The following is a 20,831-nucleotide window of genomic DNA, read 5'->3' on the forward strand; positions in this document are numbered from 1 at the left end:
ACAATAAATACATAATATTATATAGGAAGGATGTGGAAGCATTGCAAAGGGTACAGAGGAGATTTACCAGGATGCTGCCTGGTTTAGAGAGTATGGATTATGATCAGAGATTAAGGGAGTTAGGGTTTACTCTTTGGAGAGAAGGAGGATGAGAGGAGACATGATAGAGGTGTACAAGATAATAAGAGGAATAGATAGAGTGGATAGCCAGCGCCTCTTCCCCAGGGCACCACTGCTCAATACAAGAGGACATGGCTTTAAGGTAAGGAGTGGGAAGTTCAAGGGGGATATTAGAGGAAGGTTTTTTACTCAGAGAGTGGTTGGTGCGTGGAATACACTGCCTGAGTCAGTGGTGGAGACAGATATACTAGTGAAGTTTAAGAGACTACTAGACAGATATATTGAGGAATTTAAGGTGGAGGGTTATATGAGAGGCAGGGTTTGAGGGTCAGCACAACATTGTGGGCCGAAGGGCCTGTACTGTGCTGTACTATTCTATGCTCTATAAGATAGCTTTGATCCTATGTGCATAAATTGACACCAGTGTCTGTCTATATAAGGTGACGGAGGGGAAATGATAAAGTTGAGGTGGTATGTCTTCATGTGGTGCCCCTTGCGGGCTGCCCCCTGCCGTTGATGTCAACCGGGATTCGGCGCACATGCGGTGGAAATCGAAAGCCCGCGCTCCCCGCACAGGCTTTTTATAAATAATTTCACATTTCCTGTCGTCTGCAGGTTTCGATGTTGGATTTTGTGAAAATCTGCTGCTGGTCAGGAGAAGGCGTGGGGCGCTCGGGGAACCTGCTGAGACCTTCTGCGCCAGAGCTGCGATCCGCCGCTTGATTGACAATTTAAGAGTGCGCACCATTAAATGCGTCGGGAGCCCTCGCCCCGAACCGAAGGGCGGGGGTTGTGTTTTTTTTGGGAGGGGGGAGGGATAGGCGGCTGCAAAGTGTTGACTGCACTGGGGCAGGACCGCAGCGCTGCGCCCCGGGCTGCGAGGCTTTAAGGCTTGCGCCCGGCTGTTGCTTTTTATAAACGGCCTCTCTGGCTTCGCAAGTTGTCGCCGTCTCGGGTTTCCTCGGCGGAAGATGGCGGCTCTGTGCGGCAGGCTGCTGAGGGGCAGCCGGGGCGTCTTTAGCCCCTGGAGGCAGGTAAGGAGGGTGGCAGCCGTTACCTGCGGCGAGGGCGGTGCGGATGCCGGCTGCCCCGCGTCCCGCTCCCCGCTCCCCGCTCCCCGCTCCCGAAACTACCCGCAACTGCCTTCACCGGGGTCCGGGGACAGGGGCAGCTGGAAGGGCTGCCAGAGCCACAGAGGCTCCTGTTTCCATTCGGCCGAGCCCCTCTGTCAAACCTGCTCGGGGCGCTTCCTTTCCATTCCCCTCCCCACCTGTCAGTCTGGGTGCTCTCGGCGGGGTCGCCTGCAAACTTTTGCCCGTCTGCCTTTGCCTCACTTCCCCCCCGGTAGCGACAGGTCTGCCCTTCGGCTCACCATGTGGTGCCCCACGAAACAAACCCCCTCCCTGCTCACACGGTGCCCGTCTCCCCGCACACCCACGGCTCTTGGAGCCGCAGAGAGGCACTCTGGCGCACAGGAAGGCTCTGCAACACGGAGTCAAAACTGCCCAGCGCATCGCCCGCCAGCAAGGGCATCTGTACTGAAAGGTGCTGCACCATCAGGAGGGATCGCCCCACCGTGATCATAGACTCTGTGCCCCGCTCTCAAGGGAGGAGGCTACATGCTGTTACCCCCAGCAGCAAGGGTGATCACCACCCCCCCTCCCCCCCCACCACTACTTTATCATTTCCTGCCAGACACTCCTGTGACTGGTGTCACTTCGTGGACATACAATGACTCTATGTATATAAGCTATCAGATTTTTTAATATCGCAAACACGAGGAATTCTGCAGATGCTGGAAATTCAAGCAACACACACACACAATGCTGGTGAACGCAGCAGGCCAGGCAGCATCTCTTGGAAGAGGTACAGTCGACGTTTCGGGCTGAGACCCTTCATCAGGACTAACTGAAGGAAGAGCTAGTAAGAAATTTGAAAGTGGGAGAGGGAGATCCAAAATGGTTTTTATTTTTTAATATGTATTTTTTATTTTTAGTGTTTATTTTGCACTGCTTTGGATCCCCAGTAACAATTATTTTGCTCTCCCTTACACTTGCATACAGTGTGGGTGGCAGCTGAGGGCTGTTCTGCCTGTGTTCTGTGAAGGTGTTTTGGTTGTGACTGGGGGTTGTCCTCTGCCTGTGCTAGCCCACTGTCGCCGGCTCACCTTCCAGCCAAGGTCTCTGCCAGTGGTTCCTCCAGCAGCTGGTTTGTTGCCCTTGTTTCCGCAAACCATTGTGTCATCATCTCCCCCCCCCCTTTTCCACTGACCATCTCCCCCTCACCTCTCAGACCTGAAGCGTCAACCATTCCTCTGCTTCCACAGAAGTTTCTCAGCCTGCATTACTCCAGCAGTTAGGTTGTTGCTCTGAACTCCGATTCCTTCAGACTATCATCCTCACCTCACCCCTTCCCCTCACCTTTCATACTGACTACCTCCCCCTTCTATAGTGCCCTTACATTATAAATGCAGGCTTTATTCCTTTTCCTCCATATGAGAATAATTCTGGGAATGAAAGGGTTAATGTACAAGGAGCTTTTGGCTCTGGGTCTGTGCTCACTGGAGTTTAGAGAATGAAGTGAAATCTTATTAACTATTGAAAAATCTAGACAGTGGATTCAGAGAGAATGTTTCCTATAGTGAGAGAGTCTAAGACCAGAGGGCACAGCCTCAGAATAGAGGAAGAACAGAGATGAGGAAGTAGGTTCGTTTAGATGTCTGAGTACCAAGGTCAGAGGTCAATGCATGAAGGTCAAAATCCTGAGGAGCCCTGTTCCTCTAGAACAGAGATGAGGAAGAATCTCTTCAGCTACAGGGTGGTGAATCTGTGGAATTCGTTGCCACAGATGGCCGTGGAAGCCAAGTCATTGGGTACATTTAAAGCAGCGAGGATTGTAGGTTCTCGATTGGTCAGGGTGTCAAAGGTTATGGAGAGATTCAGATTTTATCACCTTTACATCGAAGCACACAGTGAGATGTGTCATTTGCGTTAATAACCAACACAGCATGAAGACGTGCCGGGGGCAGCCCGCAAGTGTCCCCATACATTATCGCACGCCCACGATGTTCAGCCGAACAACACAAACAGCTTAACAAGCCCCTTTTCCCCCGAGACACATCACCAATCCAGGACAGACCATGTCCACCACCAGTCCTTGGTCTTGGACTCTTAAATCCGCAGACATGGGGCCTCCCAGGACTCCCTCAGGATTTCGACCTTCATGCATTGACTTCTGACCGTGGTACACAGATGTCTGACCCTGGTACTCATGGACCTGAGGGCTTGTGGAGCGGAAACAAAGAGAAACTGCAGCTTTGTGAGTTATGGGGTTGTCTTGAGTGGCAGAGCACACTCCAGCACAGGAAGAGGCCGTCCAGCTGGAAATGCAGAGCAACACATACAGAATGCCGCAGCAACTCAGCAAGTCAGGCAGCTTCTACGGAAATAAACAGCTGACGTTTCAGGCTGAGGCCCTTCTTCAGGACTGGGAGGGAAGGGGGAAGAAACCAGAATGTGGGGGAGGGGAAGGAGTACAAGATTTTGGGTGATAGGTCGGGAGGTTTGTGGTGGGGCGGGTTAGAAGCTGGGACATGATAGGGGGAAGAGGTGAAGGTCGGAAAAGAAGAAATCGCTTCTCTACCTTATCTACGTTTATAACTTTTTATAAACTTCTAGGACGTCTCTCCTCAGCCTCTGACACTCCAGCGAAAACATACCTTTTGTCCAACCTCTCTTTGTAGCACAGGGCCTCTCCAATTAGCATCCTGATAAAGCTCTTCTGCAGAGTCTGTTACTGAGTAACTGCCTGCCCTGTGTCTTTTCTCTTTCTGCGTCACCGAAAGTTACTCCAGGGAGTTGAGTGAGGTCAAACTGTTTACCTGAGGCAGTGAATCTATTCCCCTATCTTGGATTTCAGTCAGCAGTTGTCTTGAGTGTCTCTGTGAGCACACTTTATTCAGAGACTCTGATTCCTAAATCCAAGTTCTTGTCTTTCTCCCACAGAAGTTGACTGCTGGTGCAGTACCCCCTGCTTGGTGGTGAATTGGTTAATTATTGTTCCATCTACCGAGGGACAGTGGAAAAACTGCTTGCATGCCATCCATATATATCTTTTCATTGCACGGGCATTGAGGCTGTACAAGGGCACATCAATAACAGAGTACAGACTCAAGTGTCGTACTTACAGAGAGTGCAATGCAGCCCGCCAGCCAGACAAGGCCATGCTGAGGTAGGCTGTGAGGTCAAGGGTCCATCTTATTCTGCCAGGGAATGTCTGATAACAGTGGGATAGAAGCTGTCCTTGAGCCCGGTGGTACAGGCTTGCAGGCTTTGTATCTTCTGCCCAATGTGGGTGGGGAGAAGAGGGAGTGCCTGGGGCGGGTGGGGTCTTTGGTTCGTTGGCTGCTTTACTGAGGCAACGAGAGGTATCGATAATTGATAAAGGGGAGCCTGGTTTCCCTGATGTGACCATAAGACATAGGAGCAGAATTAGGCCACTTGGCCCATGGAGTCTGCTCTGCCATTCCATCATAGCTAATATATTTTCCTTCTCAACTCCATTCTCCTGCCTTCTCCCCATTAGCCATTTTAGCCAGAGGGTGGTGAATCTATGGAACTTGTTGCCACGGGCGGCAGTGGAGGCCAAGTCATTGGGTGTATTTAAGGCAGAGATTGATAGGTATCTGAGTAGCCAGGGCATCAAAGGTTATGGTGAGAAGGCGGGGGAGTGGGACTAAATGGGAGAATGGATCAGCTCATGATAAAATGGCCCAGCAGACTCGATGGGCCGAATGGCCGACTTCTCCTTTGTCTTATGGTCTTATATTACCTTTGATACCCTGACTAATCAAGAACCTATCAACTGCTGCCTTAAATGTACCCAATGACTTGGCCTCCACAGTTGTCTGTGGCGATGAATTCCACAGATTCACCACTTTCTGGCTGAAGAAATTCTTCCTCCTCTCTGTTCCAAACGGATATCCTTCTATTCTGAGACTGTGCTCTCTGGTTCTAGACTCTCTCTCTATAGGAAGCATGCACTCTATCTCGAGCTTTCAATATGCAATATTTCAGTGTGCTGTAACCTCTCACCAATTTGTTGCAGTCTCTTCAGCTAGAGAGTTGCCACAGAACCTTCCAAGTCGAGCTCCCATCCCCACAGCTCTTGGGATAGTCGGCCCTGCCGAGGAGTGGGTAGGGTGCCCTACTCATCTGAGAGGCATCTGCTCCTTGTACAGGGAAATTTGTATCGGGTGTCCTGTCTCCTGAGCTGAGGGATTGTGTGTTCAAGTCTGAATTAACCAGTTGATGACTAAAAACACATGTTGACATTTTTCAAGAGATAAGCTGATCCACGTGTGTGTGTGTGTGTGTGTGTGTGTGTGTGTGTGTGTGTGCGCGCACACCTATGGGGCGTGTTTCTGAGTAACCTAGCCAGAAATTTGCATGACAACCACTCTGTAAACAGAAGATAATCCTAGGCTAAAGGTCTCTGACACAAAATGGTATGATGAGGCTAAACTCCGGTTGGAGGAGCAACACCTCATTTACAATCTAGGTAGTCTCCAGCCCCTTGGTATGAAGATAGAATTCTCCAACTTCTGGTAATTCCCTCCCCCTCCCTTCCTCTATCCCTTTTTCACATCACCTCCCTCATAGTTCCGCCTCCTTCTACTACTGTGCATTGTTCTCCTGCCAATCACCTCCCTGCTTCCCCTCCCCGACCCCTTTGTCTTTCAAATTACTGTTTTTTTTCAACTACCAGCATTCTTCAAACCCTCCCCAAAGTTCTTCCTTCAGTCCTGACAAAGGGTTCCGGCCCGAAATGACTAATCTTTTCAACTGATGCTGACTGACCTGCTGAGTTCCTCCAGCGCATTGTGAGTGTTCCTAAAGGTCTCCGAGCTGCCAGTCTCGTTCAACAGCTCAGGACTTGTCTCACCTTGCTGTTGCTTTTCCAGTAATGTGTGAACAGGCAGTGATCACATATTACAGATCTGAGCTGTGTTAAACAGGATCTCACCTGAAACCACCTTGACACTGACTGATTGTTGCCTGTGATAACACCATAAGTCATAGGAGCAGAATTAGGCCACTTGGCCCATCGAGTCTGTTCCACCATTCAATCATGGCTGATCCTTTTTTTTTATCCCCCCTTCCTCAGCCGCAGTTCCCAGCCTTCTCCCCATGACCTTTGATGCAGTGTCCTGTCAGGCTCTGCCTTAAATATATCCAACAGTCTGGACTCCACAGCTGCCTGTGGTATTAAATACAAATTCACCACCCTCTGGCTAAAGAAATTTCTCTGCATCTCTGTTTGAAATGGATGCTCCTCTATCCTGAGGCTGTGCCCTCTTGTCCTAGACCCCCCCCCCCGCCCCAGTTTGGGAGGTATCCTTTCCACAGCTACTGCTTAGGCCTTTCAACATTCAAAAGGTTTCAATGAGACCTCCCTCCAATCCTCCTAAATTCCAGTGAGTACAGACCCAGAGCCATCAAACATTCCTGGTTTCATCCTTGTGAACCTCCTCTGGACCCTCTCCAACGCCAGCACATCTTTTCTAAGATGAGGAGCCCAAAAACTGTTCACAATACTCTAGGTGAGGCCTCACCAGTGCCTTATAAAGCCTCAGCATCACATCCCTGCTCTTGTATTCTAGACCTCCTGAAATGAATGCTAACATTGCATTTGTCTTCCTCACCACTGACTCAACCTGCAAGTTAACCTTTAGGGTGTTCTGCACAAGGACTCCCAAGTCCCCTTGCAGCTCAGATTTTTGGATTTTTCTCCCCATTGAGAAAATAGTCCACACATTTATTTCTACTACCAAAGTGCATGACCATGCATTTTCTAACATTGTATTTCATTTGCCACTCTCTTGCCCATTCTCCTAATCTGTCTAAGTGCTTCTGTATCCTACCTGTTTCCTCAACACGACCTGCCCTTCCACCAATTTTCATATCATCTGCAAGCTTGGCAACAAAGGGTCTATTCCATCACCTAAATCATTGAAATACAGCATTAAAAAAAAGCAGTCCCAACACAGACCCCTGCAGAACACCACTAGTCACTGGCAGCCAATCATAAAAGGATCCTTTTATTCCCACCTACTGCCTCCTACCCATCAGTCAATGCTCTAACCATGTTAGTAACTTTCCTGTGATACCATAGTCTCTTAATTTGGTAAGGAGCCTCATGTGTGGCACCTTGTCAAAGGCCTTCTGAAAGACCAAATATACAACATCCACTGCATCCCCTTTATCTATCCCACTTGTAATCTCGTCAAGGAATTCCAACTGACTTGTTGGGCAGGATTTCCTCTTAAGGAGACCATGCTGACTTGGTCGAACTTGTCACGTGTCACCAAGTACTGCATAACCTTGTTGTAACATGGATGAAATTACCGGAGAGACAGTCACTGGTACATACAAAGCAGCTTCTTTATTCGACACAACAAAGTACAGCAGGCATCTTACGGATGGAGACGCTTTCCGCAGAAAGGTCTGCTAGCTAAATGTGGGCTCTATTTATATGCTAAACACAAAGGCAATCACTATTTAAAAAGTTACAGACAATGCTTCACACCTTCGGATTTCATCCTTTCCTCTTGACGCCAACATGTCTGTGTTGGTATCCACAGCCTTTAGGAATGTAAGTTAAGTCTACGATACATTTATTTGGCATTTCCCATGCTAACATAGAAGACAATTAATACAATTAATATTTATAATGTATAGGTGATACTGCCTTCGAAACTACAGGATCAGGTCAAACTACTAGAAGCATCTGGTATTCACACCTTTTAGGAAGCCCATTGTGGTGGACTCAATCCACAGTCCTTTGTCAAACAGTTAAAATAGAAATCTGGTGGCCAAAGTCATTTAACTGTAAACAAATCATCTACCCAAAAAGAAATCCACTCGAACAACCTCATCCTTAACAATTGACTTCAACATCTTCCCAACCACTGAGGTCAGGCTAACTGGTTTAATTTCTTTTCCGCTGCCTTCCTCCTTTTCTTAAAGAGTGGAGTTACATTTGCAATTTTCCAGTCCTCTGGCACCATGCCAGGGTCCAGTGATTCTTGGAAGATCATTACTAATGCCTCCACGCTGTCTATTGCTACCTTTTCAAACCCAAGGGTGTAGGGTCTAGGTGGTTTATCTACCCTTGGGTCTTTCAGCTTTTTGAGCATCTTCTCCCTTGTAATAGTAACTGCACCCACTTCTCTTCCTTCACAAACTACAACATCTGGCACACTGCTCATGTCTTCCGCAGTGAAGACTGATGCAAAATACTCATCTGCTGTATCCTTGGCCCGTTATTATTTCACCTGCCTCATTTTCTAGTGGTCCTATATCCACTCTCATCTCTCTTTTATGTTTTATATACTTGAAAAAGCTTTTATTATCCACTTTGATATTGTTTGCTAGTTTGCTTTCATATTTCATCTTTTCCCTCCTAATGACTCTATGTAGTTGCTCTCTAGGTTTTTAAAACCTTCCCAGTCCTCTATCTTTCTGCTAATTTTTACTTTGTTGTATGCCCTCTCTTTTGCTTTTACATTTGCTTTGACTTCCCTTGTCAGCCACAGTTGTATTATTTTGCCATTTGAGTATTTCTTTGTTTTTTGGAATACATCTATCCTACACCTTTCTCATTTTTCCCAGAATTGCACACCATTGTTGCTCTGCTGTCATCCCTGCCAGCATCTCCTTCCAATTTGCTTTGGCCATCTCCTCTCTCATACCACTGTAATTTCCCTTAGTCCACTGAAATACTGCTAACATCAGACTTTACTTTCTCCCTGTGAAATTTCAAGTTCTGCTCAATCATATTGTGATCACTGTCTCCTAAGGGTTCCTTGACTTTAAGCTCCCTAATCGTCTCTGGTTCGTTACATTACACCCAATCCAGTGTAGCTACACCTCGTTAAAGCAAATATCTTGTTGTATCGTGGATGAAATTACCGGAGAGTCAGAGTCACTGTTAGATACAAAGCAGCTTCTTTATTCGACACGACAAGCAGGCATCTTACGGACGGAGATGCTTTCCACAGAAAGGTCTGCTAGCTAAAATGTGGGCTCGATATTTATATACTAAACACAAAGGCAATCACTACTTAAAAAGTTACAGACAATGCATAGACAATGCTTCCTATTGAAGCTACATACAAAATCTCACACCATCCTTTCCTCCTGATGGCAACATGTCTGGGTTGGTATCTACAGCCTTTAGGAATGTAAATTAAGTCTACAGTACATTTATTTGGCATTTCCCGTGCTAACATAGAAAACAATTCATACAATTAATATTTATAATGTATAGATAATACTGCCTTCAAAACTATAGCATCAGGCACCAGAAGCATCTGGTACTTACACCTTCTAGGAAGCCCATTGTGGTGGACTCAATCCACAGTCCTTTGTCAAACAGTTAAAATAGAAGTCTGGTGGCCAAAGTCATTTAAGTGTTAACAAATCATCTACCCAAAAAGAATCCACTCTAACATATCTAACCAGCCAGTCCTGTGGCAGCAACACCATGCACAAAAGCATGCAGACATGGTCACGAGGTTCATTTGGGAAGTTCCTCCAGCAGTGTGTTGACCTCTTTCCTGTTTCTGTGCTGTGTGACTGGCTCTCTTTCCAGCACCTGCAGTACTTTGGTTTTTGAATCTTTTTACAACCCCACATAACACAGGCGACCACAGTTGTGTAGCGGTTAGCACAACGCTTTGCAGTGCCTGTTATCCCCAGCTGAGTTCAATTCCCTCCGCTGTCTGTAAGGAACGCACACAAAATGCTGGAGGAGCTCAGCAGGTTAGGCAGCATCTGTGGAAGAGAGTAAACAGTGGACCTTTAGGGCTGAGACCCATCTTCAGGACTGGAAAGGAAAGGGAGAATTCAGAGTAAGAAGGTAGGGGGAAAGGAAGAAGCAGTACAGGGTGGTAGGTGAATCTGGGAGGGGAGAGAGGGGTGAAGTAAAGAGCCGGGAAGTCGATTGGTGAAAGAGATGAAGGGCTGGAGAAGGGGGAATCAGGTGGGAGAGGATCGAAGACCATGGAAGAAAAAGAAGAGGAGCACCAGAGGGAGATGAGGGGCAGATTCTTGCTTTCTGTAAGGAGTTTGTACGTTTTCCCAAGACTGCAAGCGTTCCCTCCATTTCCCTCCCACATTCCAAAGATGTATGGATCAGGGTTGGCCTTGGAACCGTGGTGACTCTCGCGGCTGCTTCTCAGCACGTTCTCAGCCCGTGTTGGTTGTTCATGCATTTTTCTGTCTGTTTCAATATACTTGTGACAGATAAAATTAATCTAATCTCTGAAGTGAGGGTCAGTGCCTCCTCTTTTGTTCCTGTGGAATATTTGCTAAGTGTTGTGACTCAGTACTCAAGTGTAGTTGGGATGCAGAGAGAGTTAGATTACATTATCTGTAGTTTAACCTGGGTTATCAGGGACAATTGTTTGCTGACTTGTTCCTTCACTCATTGATTTACAATCGACTCGGCAGTTACACAGTGATCAGTCGCTCTCTTTGCTGGTACCTCCCTTCCCCTCCCTCTGCGCACACGCCTATATTTTAAATGCTCGAGTCACACCGTGCTGTTTAGTGTTTAACCTGTGGCTTGATGGACGTTCTTGTCGGGGGAGACGGGAAGTTTCTGGGTCCATCTCGGAAGACTATGTACACATTGTCGATCTGGCCACCGACGTTAGCGAATCCCGGGGGGGGGGGGTGAGGCAGTCTGTCACGCGGAGCCTGACGGGGCCTGCGAGCCTCCCCCCACTCGCTGCCGTTCAGTGGATTTTGCAGGGTTGCCCCCCTCCGTTTCCTCTGCTGCGTGTTCCTCACAATCCCTGACCCATTACTGTCGTGATGCATCAGGATTGGGGTGGGCAGACTGGGAAGCAGCTGCTTCGTGCAAGGGTGTGTATTAAATGTGTCAAAAATCAGCAAAACCTGCCAAAATTTACAAAAAGAGATCTACACCCTCTCTTACCACAGTATATAGCTTCATAGTATTTTGTCCGGTGTGAAGATAGAAAAAGATATAAAATCTTTCAATCTTTCTCTCTTCCCCCTCCTCACCATCTTTAATTACCCACAAAGTTAACTTAAGACAGCGCATGATTTGGAATATAGTGTACCCCACAATGAATGTAATTATACACAGAACGTGCTGGAGGAACTCAGCAGGCCAGGCAGCAGCTAGGGAAAAGAGTACAGTTGACGTTTCGAGCTGAGACCCTTTGGCACGACTGGAGAATCAGTGTTGAGTAGATTTAAAAGGTGGTGGAGGAGGGAGAGAAACACAAGGTGATGGGTGAAACGTGGAGGGGCAGGGTTGATGTAGAGCTGGGAAGTTGATTAGTGAAAGAGATACAGGGCTGGGTAAGGTGGGGGGGGGGGTAGTCTGATAAGAAGACAGTGTTTTAACATGGATGAAATTACCGGAAAGACAGTCACTGGTAGATACAGAGCAGCTTCTTTATTCGACACAACAAAGTACAGCAGGCATCTTACGGACGGAGACGCTTTCCACAGAAAGGTCTGCTAGCTAAATGTGGGCTCTATTTATATGCTAAACACAAAGGCAATCACTATTTAAAAGTTACAGACAATGCTTCACACCTTCGGATTTCATCCTTTCCTCTTGACGCCAACATGTCTGTGTTGGTATCCACAGCCTTTAGGAACGTAAGTTAAGTCTACGATACGTTTATTTGGCATTTCCCATGCTAACGTAGAAGACAATTAATACAATTAATATTTATAATGCAGTCATAGTCATACTTTAATAATCCCGGGGGAGATTGGTTTTTGTTAGTTGCTCCATAAATGATAAATAGTAATAGAACCATAAATAGTTAAATAGTAATATGTAAATTATGCCAGTAAATTATGAAATAAGTCCAGGACCAGCCTCACACACCAAAGTTGCTGGTGAACGCAGCAGGCCAGGCGGCGCCTCTAGGAAGAGGTACAGTCGACGTTTCAGGCCGAGACCCTTCGTCAGGACAACAGGGTGTCGGACCTTCCCCCGTTGAAACTACAGCATCAGGTCAAACTACCAGAAGTATCTGGTATTCACACCTTTTAGGAAGCCCATTGTGGTGGACTCAATCCACAGTCCTTTGTCAAACAGTTAAATAGAAGTCTGGTGGCCAAAGTCATGTAAATGTTAACAAATCATCTACCCAAAAAGAAATCCTCTCTAACAGACACAGAAGGCCTGGGAAGAAAGAAAAGGGGTGGGGGGGGGGGGGAAGGAGCACCAGAGAGACGATGGACCGGCAAGGAGATAACATGAGAGGGGAAAGGTGAAGGAGGTGATGGTGGGGAGGGGCGGGGGTCATTACCAGAAATTCAAGAAGTCGATGTTCATGCCATCAGGTTGGAGGCTACCCAGTTGAATACAAGGTGGTGTTCCTCCAATCTGAGTGTGGCCTCATCACGACAGTAGAGGAGGCCATGGATAGACATATCGGAATGGGAAATGGAGTTATTTGGGTGGCCATCGAGAGATCCTGCTTGTTCTGGCAGAGGGAGAGTAGGTGTATCCCTTTTTTATTCTGACCTCTCCCACTCCCCCTCCACTCACCCCACCTTTTAAATCTACTTCTCAACTTTTTTCCTCCAGTCCTGATGAAGAGTCTCGGCCCGAAATGTTAACTATGCTTTTTAACTTGGATGCTGCCTGGCCTGCTGAGTTCCTCCAGCAATTTGTGTGTGTTGCTCGGATTTCCAGCATCTACAGAATCTCCTCTTGTTTATGAATGTGGTTATAATCATAAATGAAGTATCTTCCTTAAATATCATATGCAAACAACGTGTACACAGTTACACTTCCCCATTGTGGAATATCCCACCGTCTATGTCGGGAAAGCACCGTAAAGCCAACCCATTGTCAACATGTGCTTGGGGGAAGACATTGAACTGTGTGCACTCAGCGCAGAATTACAAGGCTGTGTGTGTGTGTGTGTGTTGTGTACAGACTGCATTTACCAAGCACTCTGTCACAATGATACACAAGCCAGCGCAGTACAATATGGAGAGCAAGTTGTTGCCCGTGTAGCAGGTTCCCCCTCTCCACACAGCTGATGAACCCCAAGGATTGGCAGAGACTGATACAGTTTGGCACCGGCAGCATCGCAGGAGTTCTCGGTCAGCGTTGAACTCAGCGTAGGACTCCAGCTGCGGATTTTTCCCTCGGAATTTACAACCAAAGCCTTCCCCGTGACTGGGTATAGCTGCAAAGCAGCAGAGGTTTGAGATCAGAGTTTTCCTTGAGCTGAGCTGCTGGCCATGGCTGTCAAGCCCCCTCTGCCCGAAACGGCTGATTTTTAAAGTGCCAGTGACCTGTCTTTGCCCCTTCTCCCGTCAGTAGAAATGGTTCTATCTCCTGTGCACTTCATGCATTTTGAATTATATTTTATTTGGTGATATTTTCTTTTGTGCTGTGTGTGATATAAGTTTTGTGGGTGCACTGTGGTCCAGAGGAACGTTGTTTCATTTGGTTGTACAATAAACTTGAACTTGCTTATTTATTGGCTGGATCCAGACCAGCCCCCAGAGTTTCAATCCCACTCGTTCCACTGATTAATTATCCCCATCCACCAGTTCTAAGGTGATATACAGGAACCTTTTGACACGTCTTTGGGATGTGGGATGAGACTGGAACACCCAGAGAAGAGACGACGAGCGGTTACCATAACTGTCACGGTGCCAGCAATCAGAGTTTAGTTCTGCTGCTGTCTTAGGATTTTGTATGTTTTCCCCTCTCAGTCTTCACTATCTGTGTACTTGTCCTGCCTACACCACTTCCTCAGGTTCCTATTAAATCTCTCCCCTCTCCCCTTAAACCTGTGCCCTCTTGTTCTGAATTCCACAATCCGAGCGGAAGACTGTACACATTCACCCAATGGACATCTGACAAACTTTGATGCACCTGCTGGTGTGCTGCTGTCTAAGGAGTAAAGATCTGCCCAGCCTTTCTCTCTAACTCAGTCGTGCCAACATCTAGTAAAGATGTTAATACTGATGCAAGTGAGTCTTTAATTACACCTGTGGTGCACGTGGCTATGAACTCTCTCGTCCATTTCTTCCTCCCCACTGATCTTCCTATCTCCCTCCTGCCATTTATTTGAGACAAGCGGTACACCAGCCCATTCACCTTCTCGCTCATCACCATTCAGGCCTACAAACAATCCTCCTAGGTGAAGCAGCACTTCACCTGAAAGTCATTCAGGGCTGTCTGTTTTATCTGGTGTTGCCTCCTCTATGTCAAGGACACCCAGCGTAGATTGGGAGACTGCTTTGTCCATGCACCTTCGCCCCGTTCACTGAAAAAAGTGGTATTTCCCGGTGGGCACCCATTTCAATTCCCATTCCCATTCTGACCTGTTGGTCCGTAGCCTTCTGTACTGACATGATGAGGCCACGCTCAGGTTGGAGGTGTAACACCTCATCTTCTGTCTGGGTAGCCTCCAACCAGATGGCATGAACGTTGATTTCTCTGACTTTGGGTTTTTTTACCCCCTTTCCCCTTCTCCCTTCCATTTCCCACTCTGGCTCCCCTCTTACCTTTCCCAGCTGCCCTTTATCTCCCCCGGTTTCACTCTTTCCCTTTCTCCCATGGTTCACTCTCCTCTCCTATCAGATTCCCACTTCTTCAGCCCTTTACCTTTAACACCTATCACCTGCCGGCTTCTCTCTCATTTCATCCCGTCACCCACCCACCTTTCCCCTCACCTGGTCCACCTATCACCTGCCAGCTTGTACTCCTTCCCCTCCCCCCACCTTATTGTTTTGTTGTCTTTCGCTTCCTTTTAAAAGTCCTGATGAAAGGTCTCAGCCTGAAATAAGACCATAAGACAAAGGAGCAGAAGTCAGCCATTCGGCCCATCGAGTCTGCTCCACCATTTTATCATGAGCTGATCCATTCTCCTATTTAGTCCCACTCCCCTGCCTTCTCACCATAACCTTTGATGCCCTGGCTACTCAGACACCTATCAATCTCTGCCTTAAATACACCCAATGACTTGGTCTCCACTGCTGCCTGTGGCAACAAATTCCACAGATTCACCACCCTCTGGCTAAAAAAATTTCTTCGCATTTCTGTTCTGAATGGGCGCCCTTCAATCCTTAAGTCATGCCCTCTCGTACTAGACTCCCCCATCATGGGAAACAACTTTGCCACATCCACTCTGTCCATGCCTTTCAACATTCAAAATGTTTCTATGAGGTCTCCCCTCACAAACGTTCCTCATATGTTAACCCTCTCATTCCCGGAATCATTCTAGTGAATCTTCTCTGTACCCTCTCCAACGTCAGCACATCCTTTCTTAAATAAGGAGACCAAAACTGCCCACAGTACTCCAAGTGAGGTCTCACTAGTGCCTTATAGAGCCTCAACATCACATCCCTGCTCCTTTACTCTATTCCTGTAGAAATGAATGCCAACATTGCATTCGTCTTCTTCACCACCAACTCAACCTGGAGGTTAACTTTAAGGGTATCCTGTACAAGGACTCCCAAGTCCCGTTGCATCTCAGAACTTTGAATTCTCTCCCCATTTAAATAATAGTCTGCCCGTTTATTGATTGTTTATTCCTCTCCATTGATGCTGCCTGATCTGCCGAGTTCCTCCACTACTTTGTGTGTGGTTCTTGATTTCCAGTTCCTACAGAATGTGTGAGTGTGAGATTGTGTGTGTGTGTCTGTCAAACCTCGCTTGCCTGTGAGTGTGGGCCAGTATATTGGCCGGGGATGTGGAGGGTTTTTTAGCCATCACTCACCCCGGCCCATCTGTTTCCTGTTCTCAGAACTGCAGCTGTTTGCTCTCCACTAGCGCTCAACGGTACACCAAGTTCTACGATGACGCCGAGGCTGCTGTGAAAGACATTCCAGATGGTTCTACACTACTGGTTGGAGGTGAGGTCACCCTGTCCTGCCACTCTGGTGTGTGTGCTCCGTGCTTGGAACCCAGCCGGCTGTGCCGTAACGGCACAATAGCGCGGGGGCTCACGTAACGCTTTACGGCACCTATGATGAGCAGTTGGGTTCAGTTCTTGTCACTGTCCATAAGGAGACTGTGTGACCACGTGGGCTTCCTCTGGGTGCTCTGGTTTCCCCCACGTTCCGGAGGTGATGTAGGTTCGTGTTGGTGAGTCGTGAGCATGCTATGGTGGCTGGCAGTTGCGGGCTGTCCTCAGCGCATCCTTGTTGAGCATTGATGCAAGCAACGTGTCTTTTGATATTCACGTGAGAGATAAAGCTAATCTTAAACTGTTGGAGAAACTAGGCAGGTCAGGCAGCATAGAACACTACAGCACAGAAAACAGGCCATTCGGCCTTTCTAGTCTGTGCTAAAACTTTATTCCGCTAGTCCATTGACCTGCACCCGGTCCATAACCCTCCAGACCTCTCCCATCTACGTATCTATCCAACTTATTCTTAAAACTTAAGAGTGAGCCTGCATTTACCATGTCAGATGGCAGCTGGTTCCACACTCCCACCACTCTCTGAGTGAAGTTCCCCCTAAACCTTTCCCCTTTCACCCTAAAGCCATGTCCTCTCGTATTTATCTCTCCTAATCTAAGTGGTAAGAGCCTACTTGCATTAACTCTGTCTATACCCCTCATAATTTTGTAAACCTCTATCAAATCCCCCCTCATTCTCCTACGCTCCATCTGTGGAAGGAAGCGGGCAATTGCAGTTTGGGTCATGATCCTTCTGGACTGAGAGGGGAGATGGCTAGTGGGATCTGATGAAGGGGAGGAGTTTAGTAAGAGCTGGGAGGTGATGGGTGGATCCAGGTGAGGGGGGGTGATGGACAGATGGAGGAGGGGAGAGTGGGATATTGACAGGCTGGGAGGTGATGGGTGGATCCAGGTGAGGGGGGTGATGGACAGATGGAGGAGAGGAGAGTGGGATAGTGACAGGCTGGGAGGTGATGGGTGGATCCAGGTGAGGAAGGAGGGTAAGAATAGTGACAGGGACTGGGAGGTGATGAGCCAAGGTTACAGAAGGGTGGGTATAGTGGAATTGGATAGGAGGGGGAGGTGGTGTATGGAATAAAGGGAGAAAGTGGGATGGGAGTGTGGTGAGAGGTGAAGGAACAGTGCTGGGGGTGGGTGTAGCAAAGACTGGGTAGATTAATAGGAAGAGAAGAGGGTGCGGAGGGAAGAAACGGTGATGGCGGTGGGTGGGTGTAGGAGGAACTGGGTAGATCAGGAGGACATGGGGAAGGAGGTTACCAGGAGTTGGAGTGTGAGGTGTTTGTGCTGTCGGGTTGTAGGAGTCCAGGTGGGATGTGAGGCCCTCGTCTTCTGGTGTTTTGTATTGCTACCTATGGTGAATGTCGCACTAGCACACAATCTGTATAATGTTCTGCCTCCAGTTCAAGTCTGAGAACTGTATAGTAGCAAAATTAGCTTTGTCTCCTGTACATCAAACCGTACACTGAAATGCCTCATTTGTGCTAACGACCAGAATGTGCTTGGGGCTGCCTGCAAGTATCACCTGTCGCGTGTCCAGCAACAATGGATATGAAATTGCGTCAGGTTTTATAAACAAACAACTATATTTATTAACCTCTTCTCAAAAACATAGAAAAGTAAACTAGCTTAACTGGAAGTTAACCGTTATGCGACTATATCGAACAAACAGTCGAACTTAGAAATTGGTCTTAAAGTGGTAAATTCGAACACAGTCTTAAATTAGTCAGTTGAAAAGTCCTAGTGATCTTTACAGTCTTTAAGGAGAGACTTTACTGCAGCAACGATTCCTCCGAAGAAAATGACGAATCTGTTGATCACAGTGGAGCGATGCCTTGTTGAAGCAATTATGAAGGAATAAAGTAATTGACCTTTTCTGTCGGGAGGGTGGATACTGCACAAACAGTCTGACCTTGCAGGGGTTTAACTCAGACGTGCATGCCATAATTTCCCGGACGATTCCAATTCCAAACAGTCGATCACTTCCAGAACACCGAACGTCGTTAACTTTACCCAATCCCTCGGGTTCCTGTACATTAGTAAGGTCTTCACTCGCCAGTACTAGACTGTAAAAGTAAAACAACTGTGCAACAAACAAAACCTGGCAGCGATTGGCGAAACTGCAGGCAACAACGTGTTTGCACCTTAAAATAGAAAGTGAAAACTGGGTCACACTTTGGCGGGCTTCCTTGTATACCGTAGGGAACATGCCATTCATGTGACATAACATCACCCCACAGTCACGAGACCATTACATCATCCCACTGTCCCATGATCAAACTGTGGGCATGTAACACACCACACTTCTGGCACCAACATAGCATGCCCAAAACTCACTAACCCTAACTGTACATCTTTGTCCTGTGGGACGAAACTAGAGGAAACCCACGTGGTAATGGGGAGAGCGTACAAACTCCTTGCAGACAACAGCGGGACGGAATTCAGCTTGCTGGCACTGTAAAGTATTACACAAGGGATCCGCGTACACTGTCCCTTAACACTTAACAGTTTTTCAGGATTACATTCCATCTGCCATTTCTCCCATCTAACCAATCTTGTACCTTGGCCTGCTCCACGTGAGAGCTGGATAAACCCTTAGGAGCAAAGAGGTCCTTCTGCAGCTGTACAGGGCCCTGGTGAGACCCCACCTGGAGTATTGTGTACAGTTTTGGTCTCCAAATTTGAGGAAGGACATTCTTGCTATTGAGGAAGTGCAGCGGAGATTCACTGGGTTAACTCCAGGGATGGTGGGAATATCATATGTTGAAAGATTGGAGCGACTGAGTTTGTATACACTGGAATTTAGAAGGATGAGAGGGGACCTTATTGAAACATATAAGATTATTAAGGGATTGGACACGCTAGTGGCAGGAAGCATGTTCCGGATGTTGGGGGAGTCCAGAACCAGAGACCACAGTTTAAGAATAAGGGGTAGACCATTTAGAACGGAGTTGAGGAAAAACTTTTTCACACAGAGGGTTGTGGTTCTGTGGAATGCTCTGCCTCAGAAGGCATTGGAGACCAATTCTCCAGATTCTTTCAAAAAAGAGTTAGATAGAGCTCTTAAAGATAGCGGAGTGAAGGGACATGCGGAGAAGGCAGGAACGAGGTACTGATTGTGGATGATCAGCCATGATCACAGTGAATGGCAGTTCTGGCTCGAAGGGCTGAATGGCCTACTCCTGCATCTATTGTTTGTTGTCTACTGTCCGTGGGGAAACGTGAACGGACTCCATTCTGACCTGCTCTCTGTACTAGGCTTTGGGCTGTGCGGCATCCCAGAGAACCTCATCAAGGCTCTGCTGAAGACTGGTGTCAAGGGGATCACAGCCGTCAGCAACAATGCAGGGTGAGTCTGCCGCAGTGCTCCGGCTGGGAGGGTGTGAATGAGTGAGGGGGTCTCGAGGACAATAACTGAATGGGTCTGGTGGGGTGAGGGGTGCTGGTCCAAGCTGAGGCTGAACAGTGAGGGGCAACAGGAGACCTTCTGCACACAAGGCACTGATAGACAGCCCGGGCAAACCTGGGCAGTGTGTGTGAACTTCTCCCAGATGGTGGTGAATCTCGGGGAATTCTTTGCCCTGGGTGGTTGCAGAGGCTACATCACCACAGTACGTGGGAGCAAAATTGGGCATTTGGCTCATCGAGTCTGCACTATCATTCCATTATGGCTAATTTATTATCCCTTTTTAATCCCAATCTCCTGCATTCTTCCTGTAACCTTTGATCCCCTGACTAAACAAGAACCTATCAAGCTGTACTTTAAATGTACCCATTGACTTGGCCTCCACGGCTGTCTGTGGCAATGAATTGCACAGTTTCACCACCCTCTGGAATCCACGGCTGACTATGGGACCTCTGACCCTCTTTCCCCAAATGTCTCTGCAGAGTGGATAACTTTGGCCTGGGGCTTATGCTGCAGACCAAGCAGATCAAGAGGATGGTGGCGTCCTACGTGGGTGAGAACGCGGAGTTTGAGCGCCAGTACCTCAGCGGGGAGCTCGAGGTTGAGCTGACGCCACAGGTGAGAAGTGTTTGAGTGATTCCAACGTTGTCTGGCTCTGCCCCTCGGGCCTGGGGCACATTCTCGACACTCATCCCTTGTTACCCATGTCTTTCACTTGCAGCCATTTTAATTTAATTAATTAGGAACATAGAAAACCTACAGCACTATGCTGTGTGGAACATTCACTTACTTTAGAAATTACCGAGGGGTAATTAATTAATTAGTTTAGAGATACAACATGGAGTGCGCCCTTCTGGCCCTTTCAGCCACACCACCCAGCAGCCACTGATTTAACCCTAGTTTAATCACAGGACAATTTACAATGGTCAGTTAACCTACTAACCGCTATGTCTTTGGGCTGTGCGAGGAAACCGGAGCGCCCGGAGGAAACCCACACGGTCACGGGGAGAACGTACAAACTCCTTACAGGCAGTGTTGGAATTGAACCTAGGTTGTCGGTACCAAAAAGCGTTTTGCTAACCACTACACTACTGTGTTCTCCACACTCATCCCATACTTCCTGATTCCCTCATCATCCACATCTAGAATATAGATAGATAGATATTTAGACATACTTTATTGATCCCGAGGGAAATTGGGTTTCGTTACAGCCGCACCAACCAAGAGCAGAGTACAAACATGGCAATACAAAAACCACAATCAAATAATAATATGTAAACCATGCCAGACGGAAATAAGTCC

General features: G+C 47.6%; 1 protein-coding gene across 3 annotated transcripts in view; it reads left to right on the plus strand.

Annotated features, from left to right (window-relative positions):
• Positions 1-20,831, plus strand: part of oxct1a (3-oxoacid CoA transferase 1a) — a 151,650-nt gene that overhangs the window by 68,818 nt on the left and 62,001 nt on the right. The window contains exons 1-4 of one of the 3 annotated variants that reach the window (XM_072257515.1): positions 938-1,154; positions 15,950-16,058; positions 19,382-19,472; positions 20,012-20,147. In XM_072257515.1, coding sequence (XP_072113616.1) covers positions 1,092-1,154; positions 15,950-16,058; positions 19,382-19,472; positions 20,012-20,147 — 399 coding nt within the window. In that variant the 5' untranslated portion in view covers positions 938-1,091. Of the gene's footprint in view, positions 1-937; positions 1,155-15,949; positions 16,059-19,381; positions 19,473-20,011; positions 20,148-20,831 lie in introns of those variants that run through there. The other 2 variants (XM_072257513.1, XM_072257514.1) reach the window with 2 other exon arrangements.

Source organism: Mobula birostris, chromosome 5, assembly GCF_030028105.1.
Source record: "Mobula birostris isolate sMobBir1 chromosome 5, sMobBir1.hap1, whole genome shotgun sequence".
NCBI classification, from domain to species: Eukaryota; Metazoa; Chordata; class Chondrichthyes; order Myliobatiformes; family Myliobatidae; genus Mobula; species Mobula birostris.